At 34.6% G+C, this 17,346-nt stretch overlaps 1 protein-coding gene across 2 annotated transcripts; it reads left to right on the top strand.

Moving 5' to 3' along the window:
- The first annotated feature begins 3,358 nt into the window (after nt 1-3,358).
- Nucleotides 3,359-17,157, top strand: LOC127963466 (somatomedin-B and thrombospondin type-1 domain-containing protein-like). 2 transcript variants are annotated; one of them, XM_052563399.1, is made up of 5 exons: nt 3,359-3,717; nt 12,006-12,188; nt 13,458-13,548; nt 14,552-14,710; nt 15,658-17,157. In XM_052563399.1, the coding sequence occupies exons 1-5, from the start codon at nt 3,360-3,362 to the stop codon at nt 15,761-15,763; spliced, it is 897 nt and encodes a 298-aa protein (XP_052419359.1). In that variant the 5' UTR covers nt 3,359; the 3' UTR covers nt 15,764-17,157. The 2 variants fall into 2 exon arrangements, with proteins under 2 accessions (XP_052419359.1, XP_052419358.1); XM_052563398.1 differs by having other exon boundaries at nt 12,003-12,188; nt 15,658-16,400.
- The last annotated feature ends 189 nt before the right edge of the window (nt 17,158-17,346 follow it).

Genomic DNA, 17,346 nt, shown 5'->3' with positions numbered 1-17,346 from the left:
TGTGTGTGTGTGAGTGTGTGTGTGTGTGTGTGTGTGTGTTTGGGGTCTTTAGAAATACTCTTTGGGATTGTTTGTGCCATATCTTGTGATGTGTATGTTCTTGGCCTTTTCTTTGTAGATCTAGACTGAAGGCTTCTTAGACTAAATGCTAATGTGCTAATAAAATTATTTTATATTAACAGTTACATTGACAGTTAAATTTGTGATATTGTGTTAAAAAGTTCCCAAAAGTTTGTGTAAACAAGGTCTGATTTTGTACAAGATAAACAAATCTCACAAATTACTTCATATATCTACACTTATATTAAAATAATTTTTTCAAGAAATTAAAACTTTTTTTTAAGCAAGGATGCATTCAATTGATCAAAAGTGACCAAAAAATTAGTTTTACAAAATAATTATATTTCGAATAAAAGCTGTTGTTCTGAACTTTCTATTCATCTGTGAATCCTGAAAAATGTAATGTATCACAGTTTCCACAAAAATATGAAAGGTTTTCTACATTGGTAATAATCAGAAATGTTTCTTGAATAGCAAATCAGCATCAAGGTTATTAAATAAATAACTAATAGTTAAGTAAAGCCCCAAAAATATTTATTTAATTAAAACAAAAGCTTTTAACTAAAAAAAAGAAAAAAAAAAAAAGAAATAAAACTTTAAATGCTAACAACATTTATTAAAACACTTTAGGTAACATTGTTTTGATATGTTTCTAAAATATTAACCAGTCCATTTTTTTTCTTTTTGTGATTGTAACTTCTTATATTGTTCCACTAACTTTTTTGTTCAAATGAATTTTTATTTCAGTGAGAATGTTGTTCTAAGATTATTTTCCCTCAACATTATGAGAGCATATAAAATGTAAAATGTTTAAATTAAAAAAAAATGTAAAAATTTAAACTTAAAAAAAAATGTCGTGTTACAAAATGTATAAAACCGACAAATCATCATATTACTATGTTTTTGGAAGATCACGTGACACTGAAGATTGGAGTAATGATGCTGAAAATACAGCTTTGACCACCGAAATAAATTACAGTTTAAAAGATACTCACACAGCAAACAGCTTTTTAAAATTGTAATAATATTTCACAATTTTACTGATTTTACTGTATTTTTCCTCAAAATAATTCAGCCTTGGAAAGCAAAACACGTCTTCCCGAGCCTGTTTGAAGAGTTTTCCTGCAGCTTCTAAGGTGTTCTAAGGCAGTGTCTGATCTGGTGGTGACCTCTGGAATAACAATAGTTCTGGAATGAAGGATTGTTTGAATTCTTTCTTTTATTTTTGGGATGAAGACGTCTCCCGTCTGTCTCTCACACACTCCGCTGAGAGATTCCTCCTCTCTTTATGCCCCGCTACAATAGCTCTTTGTTAGAAACATGGAAAGGAATCTCTTTCTCTCTTGCTTTCGCTCTCTTTTATCAAATCCAGTCTTGTCCAGTTTCAAACTCACAAAGTCCAATATGACCGACTGATAACAAGTGGTTTTCCAGTTGTGTATCTGTCTTTTGTTGTTGGTCCGGCTGTCGGTCATCAGAAACTCCCAGCAGCAGATGTTTTATGGTCCTGATGACCGAACACATACATGAGCTCTGATGCGCGAGAGAATCACATTCATCCTCAGAGAGAGACGGACAGTGAGTGACCCGACTGACCTCTGCTTCTATGAGCAGTCACCAAAACTAAACATAAAACCACTAAAACACACTTCTGCTACTTGGAATAAAATAAACATTAAATTACATAAAATCTAAAAAATATTAACTGATTTGATTTAATCTATAGTTAGCATGCAGACATTTAGAATTTTAGTTTATTTACATTTTAAGGAGGCTACTAAGGAAACTATTAATATATTAGAAATTAACATATATAATATATAAAATAAAATAAAATAACAAAAATTATAAAAAAAAAATCTAACTTAAAATGAAAACAGAAAATATAAAATTAACAAAATAAAAAAATATATTATATAATAGTAAGTTATGAACTATACACAAATACTAAAATAACACTCTAATGTTACTTTTCCCCCTTATTTTATTATTATTTTAAAATGCATTTTTCTTAATATAGCTTCCAGCTGCTCACACTAACACATGACCTGCATTTGCTTTTGTTTTCATGTTCAGGTTTTCGTTTAAGTTTCTGTTTGCAACTAGACAAAGTTCTCTAGTACAAAATATCCATAGATTCTTGAATCAAGATGCATTTACTTGAGATGCAAAATGACTTGTTTTGTCAGAGAAATCGGTCAAAATCACCGGAGCTTTATGCTAAAAATAAAATGAATTAATAAAAAAGGCTGCCAAAAGCGTAAAGAAATTAAGTGAATCTATACTGTTTTGTTTATTAGAAATATTTACAATTCATATTAATGTAATTTATTTTCCTGACCCCACTGTCAAATCAGTCAGTCAGAATATTCAGAGTATTTTGTTTTAATTTCTAAGAAAACAGGCCTAATATCTTAAATCATTTTGCATCTCAAGTAAATGTAGTTTGATTTATAGTTACATATTTCCACTCCAAAACAAGAAAAAAAGTTCTCAGTTCTTGCACTCTTATTTTTACGCAGTGTTCATTGTGCACAGACTCGCTCAAATGCTTTGGCAGAATCTGTTCTGTATTAAGTGTTATTTGAGATATTTGAGATATTTGTCATTTCTTCAGTGTTTGTTGTGAATATCCGTCAGACAGACAGACTCCGTGGCATGAATCAGTGACTGTAACCTCTCTCTGATTGCTCTGATTTCATAATCATATAATCACGTCCATCAGCCAGACCTGAGGAAACACTAACAGATGTTGTGTAAGAACAGCTCAGAGGCTGATCTCAGATCAGATCAAATCATCTAAATGTGCTGTCAGAACCAGAGACGGAAATGAAGCAGGATTTGGTGCGAGATGCACCAGAACCTCATAAATACATCCAGATATTTAGAATTTAGTTTTCTAGAATTCATGTTTTTGCATCAACATTTGATATACTTGTGATAACTATTTTAGAACTCTTTATGGGTTTAGAAACCAGATTTGTATGTGTGTGTGTGTGTCTATATGTATATAAACATGATCAAATAATATAATATATTTGATAACACTGCACATTTCATTAATAGAATCACATCATAAATATAAAATGTTTCTTTGTGTGAATGAAAATCTTCAATATAAATATAAATATGTTTATATACACACACTTATAAGCTGTTAATAATAATAATAATAAAAGTATATTACTGAGTGATTGTTTTGTTAATCTGAAAGCTGCGCTGTGTGTGAGGGTGTGATTGCGCATGCGTCCTGCGGGCGGCGCTGCGTCATGAGCGTCACTCACTCCACGCGCCTTCAGATGAAGTTCAGTGATGCTGCTGACGCGAAGCGCCGCTCTCCTTCGCTGCGTCTGAAAGTGCTCGGATTTGCGAGAAACTTCTCTAAAGCGGCATCTTTTGTATCAGAGCGACCCCGAAGTCTTTCTGTGATGATGCTGACGGGTTTAACGCGCGTTTGTGTGGTGATCGCGCTCGTGATGTGCGCGTGTGGTTCGTCTGAGGCGGGATGCGCGGACAGACCGTCACCGAGATGCTGTCCGGGACGGAATAACGAGTGCGTGGAGAGGAGCGCGAGGAGAAGCGTGTGTTACTGCGACACATACTGCCGGAGGAGCGGGGACTGCTGCGACGATTATCAGAGCGCGTGCCACATCTCAGGTGAGACCGTTACACCGTGGCTGTGACGTCACGCCGCTCTCATGCACGCGCGTCAGTTAGTAATTAAAATAAAGGTATTCGGGTTTTTTTCGTCTATGACCTGTTTTATTATAATTAATCTGGGTACCTAACCCTAGCCTTGTAGTAAAGTATGCCTACATGTAGTTAATAAATATGCGACTATAGACCACAAAAGTCATAAGGGTATTTATTTATTTATTTAGATTAATACATCATATGAAAGCTGAATAAATAAGCTTTCCATTTATGTAGCCTTTAGTTTGTTAATATTTGGCTGAAAATCTGGAATCTGAGGGAGCAAAAAAAGCTAAATATTGAGAAAATCGCCTTTAAAGTTGTTCAAGTGAAGTTTTTAGCAATGCTTATTACTAATCAAAATGTAAATTTTGGTGTGTTTATGATAGGAAATGTACAAAATATCTTCATGGAACTTGATCTTTACTTAATATCCTAATGATTTTTGGCATAAAAGAAAACTCAATCATTCTGACCTATACAATGTATTTTTGGCTATTGCTACGAATATACCCCAGAGACTTCAGACTGCTTCTGTGCTCCAGTCAAGGTCACATATTACTTAAATATATTACACTGTAACAAGGACACCTCTGTTTATTACACATACATGTAAATACAAGCCTTTGTTTTTTAATTTCAAGGACCTTTCCATTCAATTTAAAAACAATTTCTATAAACATTTTTATTTTTGAAAAATAGGAATATTTAAAAATGTTTTTATTTAACTTATATAATTACATTTTTATATTATTTGTTGCTTTTTTTTGTGTATAATTTGGCTCTATTTGAAACTTACTCTGATATTTTAGGTTAATATTTCAATAATTTAATGACACAGTCTTAACATAGCAGTTCATTGGTCACTAAATAATGGCAAATTTTCATTTTTACTGAAAATGTTTATTTTTTATTATTTTTTATTATCCTTGCTTAATTGTATTCGAGTTGAACAAGATTCATCAGTGAAAAAAATCTTAAACTTGGGTCTATTCCTCACTTAAAGCATAATATGACTTAGAAATATAGTGCAAATGACATATGAACAACTGTTATGATGCTTTCATGTTTCTTTTATGCTTCTTAAAAGTCATGGTCACCATTTGCATATGCTTTTTTTTTTTTTTTTAAAGAGCATCTCATTTTGCATTTTACAGAACTAAAAAAACTGATTTAAAAACATGAGGGTGAGTAAATGAAAACAAAACATTTACATTTCTAAAGTTGCTATTGCATAATCCAGTTGTTCAAAACGTGGTCTCAAATCTGGTGTTTGAGCAGACACGTCTGAACGAGATTGTGGATGAGTATTGACAGAAACAGCTGGTGTCTCTGAGTGAATGTGTGTTGGGTTATTACCACAGCCGTCATTATCTGCTGTCTGTATGTCTCTCAGCTGTCTCAACTACATCAACAGATTTCAGAAACAGCTATGTATGTGTATAAACAGTACATCCTATCAGCCCATCACCGCAGCTATAAAACATCCCAGCACTCTGCTCTTTAAAAGCCAAAGACTTGATGTAAAGATGGCTTTCATCTCTGTTCTGACTCGAGGGAGGTCTTGAGCGTCTTCCAGGTTTGTTGAGCTCCTCTGGAGTTCAGAGTTGCACAATTGTCTTTGTTTACGCTGTAAAACCTAAGTCATGAAAACACTCCAGTCACACATTAGACATGTCTGGATGTCAGTGCATTAAAAACATATCAAAGACAGAGTGATTTTATTGAAAAGAGAGATGCAAAAAGAGCTTACAAGCAAAACATTGAACAAAAGGAGTTTAATAGTTTGAAAAACATTTTTGAAAATGTACACACATCTCTTAAATAAAGTCACCAGTTCTGCAAAGTTCACTCATGAATTGTTGGCAGGTTTGCTGTTGTTTTTGTGATCGCTCGTTGCCGTCGTCGCTGTGCGAATCGTTTTATTATGTTTTTTATTATTATTATTATGAGTAATGTTGGACTGGATGGATTCGGTTGGTTTTGGTTTGTTCACGTCTCTAAACAACAGTTTGATCTGATTCATTCAGACACATGATTACTGCCATATGTGTGTGTTTCAGATACAGACTTGAGATATATATATATATATATATATATATATATATATATATATATATATATATATATATATATATATATATATATATAGCTAAGGGAAAACAAATCTTTAACAGTCTCATAAACAGTCATTTACTCATTCACTCATTTAACTCATTTAACAGTCTCATAAATCTTTAAACAGATTTATGAGTTTGGGTTTGTTTTAGGGCTTGGTGATATTGTACAATTATAGTGCCGTATTAAATGTTTTGATATGTCTTGATATTTCTGTATTTGCTCAGAAATGGCTTTAAACATTGATTTTATTAAACTATATCTGTCCACCACATAGCCATCGTTGCTAAAATGTTTCAAATTGTTTAATGTCAGAATTAATTAATTTCGTTAAAGTGCTCATAAACCCTTCCGAGATCAATCTCATATTCACAATAAAACATTCGTTTGAAGTATCGAAACATTTCTCCAAAATTGTATAATTTGACATTACAAAAACAAAAAACAAACAGACCAAACAAAAAAAAAAATGAAACGCAGTCTTACATTAACATTTTTTAATGTATTAATTTATTAATTTATTTTTTATTGAAATGAACAGTTTGACCTGTATCAAATCTAATGCCATTTTTGCTACGGATGTTTAAATCAGAGGCTAATAAAACATCTCTAATACTAATGTATTGTGAATATTCAAGATATATATTGTCCATTTAATGAAGAAGGATGTCACATCAGCAACATGGAGTGAACAAACACCCAGTTTAAACCAAGTACAGAAATAGAGAGAAGAGGAATGGAGCAGAAACCCATTTCTCTCCGTCCTTCTTGTACCCTGGAGCAGGTTTCATCTAATGATCTAATAATCTGCTCTTGATGTTCCCAGAAATTGTTTTCAGTCTCGGCTGTTATCTGACTTTAGCTGATGCTGTTCAAGGCTGTGGGTCATTTACAGTTACAGTCTGAACCACAAATGAACTATATTACTACAGCAGAATGACTGGAGGGTTATATATATTGCCCAACAGTTAATAACATATAATAACAGAGCTATAACATTTACCCTGAGCAATGTGAAGCCGGACCAGATGCTGTAGATGTTAAACATGTATATTGTTCAACCGTGAGTGCATGGCATGTTAAACACACCGTGCCATTAATGCAGCGGAGGAGAGCAGATCTGCATGAAGTACAACCCAATGTAAATACTCTATAGATCCAAACACGTTGAGATGTTTCTATGCAGTCTGCTTCACGTCATATCCCTTAAGAGACTTTCATTCTGCAAACATTTCATCATTTGATCATTTGATCTTACTCTGAAGAAGCAGTTTACACGACTCTGTCTTTGCTGTGAGGTTAGTGTGTTGATGTGAGTCTCAGGACAGAGCTGTATTGTCTCTGTGACAGATTCCTGACAGTGGAGGAATGCTGGGGAATATCTGCTGTGGGTTTGGTGGCCCTCATAAACACCCGTGTGCTGTGAGAGCGAATAAGAGCACGCATGAATGTGTTATCTTGAGGAAAACCACACGTTCCTCCTCCGGTTCCTCTCTGTCCTCCCACATCATCTTCTGACGGACCTAACGTTAATTAAGACGAGAAGAGCTGCTCCATCTGGGAATGTGTGAGGAGGTGTGATGCTTTGGCTCTCAACGAGTCGAAATCTTTGTCAGGTTTGGAGAAATGTAGCATTGCATCAGTGTCTCATCAATGGATGCTCTGCAGTGTATGGGTGCCGTCAGAACGAGAGTCCAAACAGCTGATAAAAACAAGCTGCGTGTTTGTAAGAAACAAGTCCATCGAGACGTGTTTAACTCCAAAGCATTGCTTCTGGCTAACGTCCATAATAACACTTCCTCCAGTCAAAAAGTGGTCTGGTCTGAATCAGGAGAGAAATCTGCAAGCCTAAACAGTCCAAAACGGCTCTAAACAAATATGTGTGTATTTTGATGTGAGATACAACAGGAGATGGTCTTTTGTACGGGAAGAAGCATTATATAGTCTAGAGATTTCCTGTATTTTTTTTATTTTTATTTTTGGTATTCATTGAACTATGTAAAAATATCGGACACTTTGAATCTATACAAAACACAAACCACTCCAAACAAATCATAATCAAAGTGAAACACTGTGCACCATATAAAAATTAATTATAACATCCAAAACATTTATAGTTGCATTATTATGGTATAAATGTGTAACAATGTCTTGTATGTGCGTATAAATAATCAACACAACGTTTGTTCAGTCTTGCATTAATTTAACAAAAAAATAAGTAAATAAAAGAACAAATGTCTTTCATATAGAGCCAAATCGCAAACAACAAATCATTAGTTCATAATCCAGTCATCATGTTATCTGTGTGCAATAACGATGTCGAAACAGTAAGATTATTTATATTATTTTCTCTCTCGATTCATTTCATCAAACTCACAGAAATCCACGTGTGCTCTAGATCTAACAGATTCACAAAGTGTTTTGAAGAACGCTGACGTTCAATGCCATATGTTTAGTATTTTAATAGTATTTTTTTTTTTAAAAAGGAACCGTGTCTGACTCTGAATACACAGATAATACTACAATTAAGACATTGTTGGTCAGCAGGTCACCCGATCACAACGCTTGTGACCTTTGGTGACCCTGGAGTGCGCAGGAACGTTAAAATGCTGTCGGGCCCTTTGGACCACCGGTGATGGTTCGAGCGAGGGGAGGTTTGTCTGGGAACGGGACACAAGGCAGATCTGCAGAACTAATGCAGGGGAATGTGGGGAATTTGACAGGGCCTTTGTATGGAGGTGTGTGTGTTTGTGAGTGTGTTTGCGCTCATTGTTGAGATGTGTCACTCTGGTGTGGAAGAAGAGAAGAATGAGAACGAACGAGCCGTGAGGTCAGAACGACATGAATGAAATAAAGCAGTGATTCCCAACCAGGGATGCTTTCAGTTTTGTTTGTCAAACTTCTGATTTGTGAAATGTCCCAAAATAGGTTTGACAAGTGAATCATCACAATGATGTCCATAAAATGGGTTGAAAAAAAGGATCCAGATAATTTACATAATTATACATTTCAGGGATAGATTTTGAGATGTGCACTTAAATGTTTTACATGCATTGTTGTACAGGTTTTATGTGGTTTTACATTAGACAATGTAATGCAATACAAAAAAATTGGTTTCTTAGTATTTTTGGCTTCTGTTCCAGTGTAAATTACTAAACGCTCTTAAATCAATTTAATGACTTAAGATGAAGTCTTGTTTTTTTAAGGTTTTGCTTAAAGGAAAGGAAAAAATGGCTGCCATTTGGATTAGAAAATAAACTTAATTTTAAAACTCAACTTAATTTTTTTTATTTATTATTAATTTATATTAATTTTGACTTCACATATAATGACCATTTTGTTCCTCATGTTAAAGTATCTTGATAATACTTGATGTAAATTGTAAATTAAGATGTAAATTGACTTTGAGTTCTATTTTGAATCACCTTTTTCCTTTAAATCCATTTGTATACTTACAGCAGTGTAAAAACATAATTTACTGCTCTAAGGGTCAAACGGCTGTAAACAGCAATAAAAAGTTTTAAAGTTTCTGAACAGATAGAGTGCACATCAGTTTAGATCAAACACACATGCATTGGTTTATTATAATTGTGAATTTGAGTTGTTTTGAGTTTATCTTAGTTTAATTTGCTCCTTGGGTGTTTTGTTTAATATTGGCCCAGTATTTCATGCATCAGTGCATTGATAGTTTCCATCTGCAGTCTACATGTGCTCTGTGAGATCTGTGTGTGTGTGTGTGTGTGTGAGAAATGTGCACACACACTTACAGTACCTGTTTGCACGTGAGCATATGTTACACATACAGGCGGTTAATTCTAAAGATTTATGCTAAAGCTCAAGTAGAATGTCAGATTCCACTACAAACACATACACCAGATGCATTAGGCTACATGCTTCGGGAACATGCTGTACAGTAGCCAGTGTTGTATTTATGATGTGATCATTCAGTCTAACAACACTCCATTAATGTCTTAATTTAGCTGGATTAATGATACACCGGAAAAAATTGGAATAGGATTTCCATTAATAAATCAATTTAACAAACAATTATAAACAAATGGCAAGTAAACACCTTGAATTAAACATGAGATTTTGAAGTAGAAAGACCGTACGACTGTAAAAATCTGAGACTACGAGATTTAAGTCTAAATATTAAGAGAATAAAACATTTCGACTTTATTCCCGAAACATTTTGACTTTATTCTCTGAACATTTTGACTTTATTCTCTCAACATTTCGACTTTATTCCCGAAACATTTAGACTTTATTCCCGAAACGTTTCGACTTTATTCCCAAACTTTTAGACTTTTTTCCCAAACATTTCGACTTTATTCCCAAACATTTTGACTTTATTCTCTCAACATTTCGACTTTATTCCCGAAACATTTAGACTTTATTCTCTCAACATTTAGACTTTATTCTCTCAACATTTCGACTTTATTCCCGAAACATTTCGACTTTATTCTCTGAACATTTCGACTTTATTCCCAAACATTTTGACTTTATTCTCTCAACATTTCGACTTTATTCCCGAAACATTTCGACTTTATTCCCGAAACATTTCGACTTTATTCCCAAACATTCCGACTTCATTCCCGAAACATTTCGACTTTATTCTCTGAACATTACGACTTTATTCCTGAAACATTTTAACTTTATTCTCTAAACATTTCGACTTTATTCCCAAAACATTTCGACTTTATTCCCGAAACATTTCAACTTTATTCCCGAAACATTTCGACTTTATTTCCGACACATTTTGACTTTATTTCCGACACATTTCGACTTTATTTCCGAAACATTTCGACTTTATTCTCGTAGTATTTTGACTTTATTCTAGAAATATTAGGACTTGTAATCTTTTTTTTATGTGGCACTAAAATGCCGCTGTTTGACTGAAATAGTATTTTCTGATAAAACGGACTACACTTTTATTTATGACCATGAAAAATATTATATCCCAAATTTTGCTAAATACATTCTTTTTTGACTAAACAAACCAAACACAAACCAATTTTGTCAAATTTCTTCATTGTCTACTTTGACATTTAACTTCTCCTAATTTTAACTTGGTGTGGAAGTTTAACTTGACGTGTAGAAGCAGTACTGAGTAAATCAAAGACCCTAAATGTTTCCTCGTTCTCTTGAACACAGGATCACAAACACTCAGACACTTCAGGATGCGCCACAGAAATCACTAGCTGAGTTTACAAACACTTTGGAGCGTGTAGCCCACGTGAAACTGATGCTGATCTCGGTTCCTCTGAAGCCCACAGGAGAGAGCAGCTGTGTTCTTGAGATCCAGACTCAGCGGTCTTCTTGTTTGTGTGTAGTTTGAGGGTGTGTATGATGTCGCTGCACACAGCTGCGTGATTGTAAACTCTAATGTGATCAGTGTTCATGCATTCTTCACCTGCGTGCTAAACAGTGGACCTATGTAATTAAATGCATACAGAATAAAAACTCATTGATTTCTTAAAACTTTCAAGTTGCAAACATTATTTTGATGAGTTCTTTTGACAGCAATGTTGTAATTCAAACCGAAATAAAAACTTAATGAAATTGCCTTTGACTTTGGGAACTTCTATTTCCAAACATGTGATGCGTTTTTTATTAAAATAAGTGTTTAGTGTTTAAGTTTTTGTCCAGAGGCATATTATGAGCAATCAAATTAAACATTTGCGACAAATTAAATCCCTTGAATTCAGTGTAGTCTGCTAATCGAACGGTTTAATTAGAAGTTGCCATCATAACTCAAAAAAGATTGGTGCAAACTTGGTTTATTTTTATGTTGGTTTAGCCCAAGCATTTATTTTCGGTATTAATGTACTTTAATATAATTGCTTTTTATGTGTTTGTTTTACTCCTGATAACTGAATGCATGGGAATAATTTGTGTGTGTGTGTGTACTTGAATCAGTTTATCTTTAAATCTATTTATAGCCTTAGACCAATAAATCTGCAAAAAGCTGAATTTACTGCTCTGAGGGTCAAACAGGCTTGTAAACAGCAATAAATCCCAGATTTACAGAGTCTTAATGCTTGCTTCACTCATGATGATTTAAGGCATGTGAGTGGTTTTTATGTTTGTATTAAAGAAAGCATTTGCTCCTCTCTCTGGTTTCCTCTCAGCAGCTGTAGACTGTGAGGTGCGACAGTGGGGTCCCTGGTCTCCGTGTTCGTCCGTCTGTGGGGCGGGGACTACAGAGCGAAGCCGACAGGTAGCCACGCCCCCTCACAACGGAGGCACGCCCTGTCCCGACCTCAAACAGCGCCGAGGATGTCTCGCACACACACAGACCTGCAGCGCAGCTAAAGGTAATATACATAGCTCTGTTAAATCTTGCTGTCTACACAGGCAGCACACTTCTAAGGCAGCATCCCAACCGCAGTGGACTTTTTCCCACATATCCAGGTTTCTCAGAAACTGAATACTTGGGATAAAATGGAAAGGACAACAGATGTTGTTTTTTCTCAAGTGTGCTCCAATAGCAAAATACAAAACCCACAATGGTATTTCTATTCCTTCCCAAAGAAGAAAAAAAAAGTTAGAGAGAGAAAGAAGTCAAATTTGCCATCACTCCCTCAGCCGCTGTATTAGAAACACTCATGCAGAAGGAATTTATGAAAGATTTGGCAAGATTTAGACTGGGATTGGCTTCTCCGTGAACGATGCATGCTGTGCAATGCTGATAAAAAAATTGGCTTCTCTTTAAAGAAGTAGAATTATACAATCTAATTATAAAAAAGGGCTTTGCATTGGCAGCGTGCATATAATCTCTTTAAATGCTGTCTGTGTAGGAAGCTCAAGTGAGTTTTTTAGTGTACGTGTGTGTTTGATCCAGGGTGAGAATAAGAGGGAATTAAAAATGTGTTTGTCTAAAGAATCCGAGTCGATGTCAGTATCACATGAAGAGATGTATTTTATTAGCTCTGTGTGTTTTCAGTTATGCTGAGATCTCAAAGGAAGACATTTGACCACACACAAATCCTGCAAATATTTTTTTTGTCAAGTTTTTATTGTTATTAGTCACCCTTTCATGTCTTCACATACCATTTTAATAGCATTGCATTGCACCATAAGCAAATATGCCATAAACATGTCTCAACAAAGTCAGAATTGCGAGATTTAAACATGCAAAAAAGTCTTAATTCTGAGAAATACATTTAAACAAGTTTATATCTCACAACTGTGACTTTTTCAGATTTGCAAGACAAGTATATATCTTATATACACGAACAGTAATTGCAAGGTATTTTTCCCATCAGGTCTGGACTTTATAACTTGCAATTCTGATTTATATCCTGCAAGTGATAAAAGATAAAAAGTCAGCATTGTGAGATAAAGTTTTTTTATTTTGTGGCGATAACAGGCTTCCATAAAAAACTACCGTTGTTAAGTACAGGAATGAGAAATACTGTAAGCAAGTTTAGAAACTGTTTTAGAGATGAAGCAGGAAGCACACTGCTGTAAAAGCATGTGGGAAAGGTTTGTGTGTTTGTTTTGTGCTCTGTTCCTGCTTTGGTTTCATCTCTGGAGGAGTTTAATTTGCTCTTTCATTATCTTGATCTCTTCCTCTTCTTCAGAGGTGGCCAAAATCCTGCCTGACTCATTCAAGCGGAACTTTAAGGACCCTTGGAGACGGCCGCACATGCTTATGAAGGAGGAGAAGAAGAGGTGAGAGCGGCGGGATGTTCTAGAAAGCAGCTGCAAACTGCTTTGAAAAAGAGCAAAACACTGCATTAACAGATAACTTTGTGATGGGAGTTTAAATAAAAAGTGTTGTCTAGATTAACGGCACAGTGTGAGAACAAGATGAATATGAAGCTGTTTATTAGGATTAATGAAATGATCTTTAATCAGAGTTTAAATCAAACAGACTTGATATGGGCTGCTATCTGTGTTTTTACTCAACATTATCCAAATATATGACCTTATAAGGTAAAGGGGGCGGGACGCTTCAGATTTCAGAAAGCATTTGATTGGACAGAAAACCTGATGAGGTTATTTTGTCTTTTTTTTTAAAAGCACACTAGCTTATAGCAAACCTAAGACTAGCATATTCATACTAACAGCCATAAAACGGGTCTTAACTGTTTGTATTTTGAGTACAGCAAACTCCACACCTTAATTAATGTAAATGATTTTACTAACCCATCCTTAAATGGCTTTATACCCCTTCTTAAACCCCTCGTAACACCTGCCCGAGGCCAGGAAATCAGATTACTGTGTGTGAGATCAGCGTCAGATAATGAGGAGTTAAACAGCAGGTGCAGGTTCAGATGAACTGTGTGAGGATCCTTCCTAACAGCACACACAGGAAACCCAGAGCAAACCCTTTCATTAATCACAGGTGTAGAGTTTCAGCGTGGTGTGTGTGTGTGTGTGTGTGTGTGTGTGTGTGTGTGTGTGTGCCAGAGAGCAGGAGGAAAGGACGTCCACAGACATAACACATCAAACAAATGAAATCCAGCGTGGGAAGACTGACCTTTAACTTTATACAGCCTGCAGGAAGTCCTGGTGGAAATAACAACACAATTCAGTGTTCATTCATCATCAGGCGGCTTTCATACAGTGTGCAACCAAACATCTTTGCTTATATCATGAGTTTGCAACATTTACAGTGAATAGTGCTTTATGTGTAGAGTGTAAATGTGAACTCTTGTGTGTGTGTGTGTAGTTACTGTGTGCAGATGCGTGTGAAGCAGGCGAGCGCTGCGTGTAAGGTCAAACCGTGGAGCGCTGGTTTGGTTCCCGAACGATCCGTATGTGTCGAATGTCAGAGCGACGCCATGACGACTGATAACCGCTGCCGTGGCGACGGGCTGCAGAACATCAGGTATGTAAAGTACATGAATACACAAAAACTAACAAAACATTCCTAACAATTAAATTCTTCAGAAATAACCTCTTACTGTTAGGAAAACCTACAACTTGCCTTAAATCCCCGAAGGTTCGCTGTTTAATGAATTTATTGGTTAATCAACAGGCTGATTAATCGTGAGACAAACTATATTTAAAATAGAGAGTGGATAAAAATCTGTTTACATTTTTTTTTTCTTAAATTCCATTAAAAATAATTTCTGGATTACATTTTATTCTGGACTGCATTGTAATATTTACATAACCTTTTATTATTATTTAAAAAGCATGCATAATTAATTGAAGTCATGAAACTTATACAATGTAACAACTATTTATTATAAGTTTAACAAAAAAATATTTTTAAATCCATATGAAATCTGTTTTATCCCAAGACAAAATTCAAATTAATTTATTTCTTTTCTAGACTCCATTTTAATGGTTAAATTAATATTAAAAATACAGTTTAACAGCATTTTATTGTAAGTTTAACAAAAATGTAATTTTTAAGGCCCCCTGAAATCTATTTTATTTCTTCCTAAAATTCTCTGTTTTCTGTTTTAATATTTCTTTTATTATTATTATTATTAGAATTTCTATTTTAAAATTATTTTAGTCTTTTGCAGTCAAAATGCTGCACAACAGAGATTTACTGTTAGAATTAAAACATGGAGAAAATGATCTGATTACTCCTTAAAAAAATAACGTTTTGATTGTTTTTAACAACTTTTATTTTGACAGGTTGCTGTGAAGACCTTTAAGCTTCTGTGTGTTTGATATGACGATAGTTTTTCTCAAATAACCCGTAAAACATTAATGAAGTGCCTCTCAGAGCAGCTCTGGAGATGAATTCATGTGTTTATGAGCTTTCCAAAAACTGCACTTTTTAGACTTTATTTTTGACATCAGTGTCTCCTCCACTAGATCCTTCTGGTCGGCCGCTTCAGCTCCGGGTTGCTCGGGGTCCTGGGTTCGAGAGTCATTCTCTGAGGACTGCAGGTGTCCGTCTTACTCCATGATTTTCGTCTGAACCAAAACACACTTTCAAGCTCTTTCCGAGGGACATGGTTGCTTAAAAGGATCCCACAGGAGTCCTGGAGAGCCTCCTTCATCTGAAGCCAAATTCTCTCCATCAAAAGTTAAGCAGTCTCTCACTTTCCTGTGCCTCCACAAAACCAAAACACAACCCTGTTCTTCCAAACTCTGCTATCTACCTCCATAATGCACCTGTTTCTGATGCCTTTGATTATAGATTTCTCTCTGTCCTGCTTTTCTACTCTCGTCTCTCTTCTGATTCATACGTACTGTATTTATATATGTTTGAATGTACTTCTGTGTGTCAGTGTGTGTGAGGTTTGCACGTATTGTGTGTGTTTTGAATGCAAAACTCGTTAATGCACGAGTCGCTGAACGACAAGCTAATGTAAATGAATGTTTCTGTTGAGTAGTATTTAGTTTTCTGGAGAAAATTTTTTTTTTAAGTGTCCTGATCTGTGCAAAACACTGCAGTGCCTTATGAACGCCACTTTCAGACGTTGACCAAAGTTTCTTTGACATCATTTTGTTTGCATGACTTGAAAGCTGTGTTCGAAACCGCACTCAATTCTTCTTGAAAATGGGATTCGTTTCCTGTGTTTTCATTTGGTATAAAGGCAAAGTGCCTGCAATTGTGGTCGTGAATTATTTGTCCATCACAGTATAAAACATTTCTCATTGCTGCTCGTCTCTGCAGAAATTGCCTTTCCATAAAATCCAATTTATTTTATTAAAATAAATGTCCAATTTATTTATTATTACAGCATCTGACTCTAATATATAATGACTTTCGCGCACACATATAGTATAACATCAGGACTGCACCAAATTAATACTTTCTAGATTGCAATTTCATTGTATTTTTGTCTTTAAATAATACTTCAGTAGCTTTATTGATGCTTTTGTATGATTTTATTTTTACTTTTGTTATTTGCAATGTTATTCGTATTCCCATCACATATTAAAAAGTCATTCGTCTCAGTTAATTTTCTTTAATTGCTTGCTTTTTTCAGTGTCCTAATTGAGATTCCTTTCTAAACTGCTTTACACTTCAACTTTAAACTTCTGCTTCAATACTTCAATTACTTTTGTAAAAAAAAAAAAATGCCAATGTATGAATATTTTTACAAAATGATTTTTTAAATGTGGATTTATACTTATATATGTTCTATATAGTGTTTTGAACATACTGAGTAAAATAACATAATTACTCTGTATAATGAACCACATGCTACTTTTTACTGTAACTGATGTAACTACAAATATGCAAATTTAGTTTTAGTAAATGTATGTTTTTTTGTGTGTGTTTGCATATAAACACTAATATTTAATAATATATTTTATGTTTTTGATATAGCAAAAACAGCAATATTAAATGTATTTCTGTGATGCTCCGCTGTATTTTTAGCATCATTACTCCATTCTTCAGTTTCACATGATCTTCAGAAATCATATTAATATGATGATTTACTGCTCAAGAAACATTTCTGATTATATAAATACTGTACACATTAGTGCTGGGCAATAATTAATCGCATCCAAAAAAATTAAATATTAAATATATTTATATATGAAATA

This window comes from Carassius gibelio, chromosome B8 (genome assembly GCF_023724105.1).
Source record: "Carassius gibelio isolate Cgi1373 ecotype wild population from Czech Republic chromosome B8, carGib1.2-hapl.c, whole genome shotgun sequence".
NCBI lineage: Eukaryota > Metazoa > Chordata > Actinopteri > Cypriniformes > Cyprinidae > Carassius > Carassius gibelio.
This window is presented reverse-complemented; position numbering and strand designations above follow the sequence as displayed.

What these genes read in the sequence shown, in the direction of transcription:
- LOC127963466 (XM_052563398.1), top strand. Translation starts at nt 3,360, where the DNA reads ATGAAGTTCAGTGATGCTGCTGACGCGAAGCGCCGCTCTCCTTCGCTG. An exon ending in GAGCGCGTGCCACATCTCAG is followed by an intron (nt 3,718 to 12,002) that starts GTGAGACCGTTA and finishes GTTTCCTCTCAG; the next exon opens with CAGCTGTAGACTGTGAGGTG. An exon ending in GACGGGCTGCAGAACATCAG is followed by an intron (nt 14,711 to 15,657) that starts GTATGTAAAGTA and finishes CTCCTCCACTAG; the next exon opens with ATCCTTCTGGTCGGCCGCTT.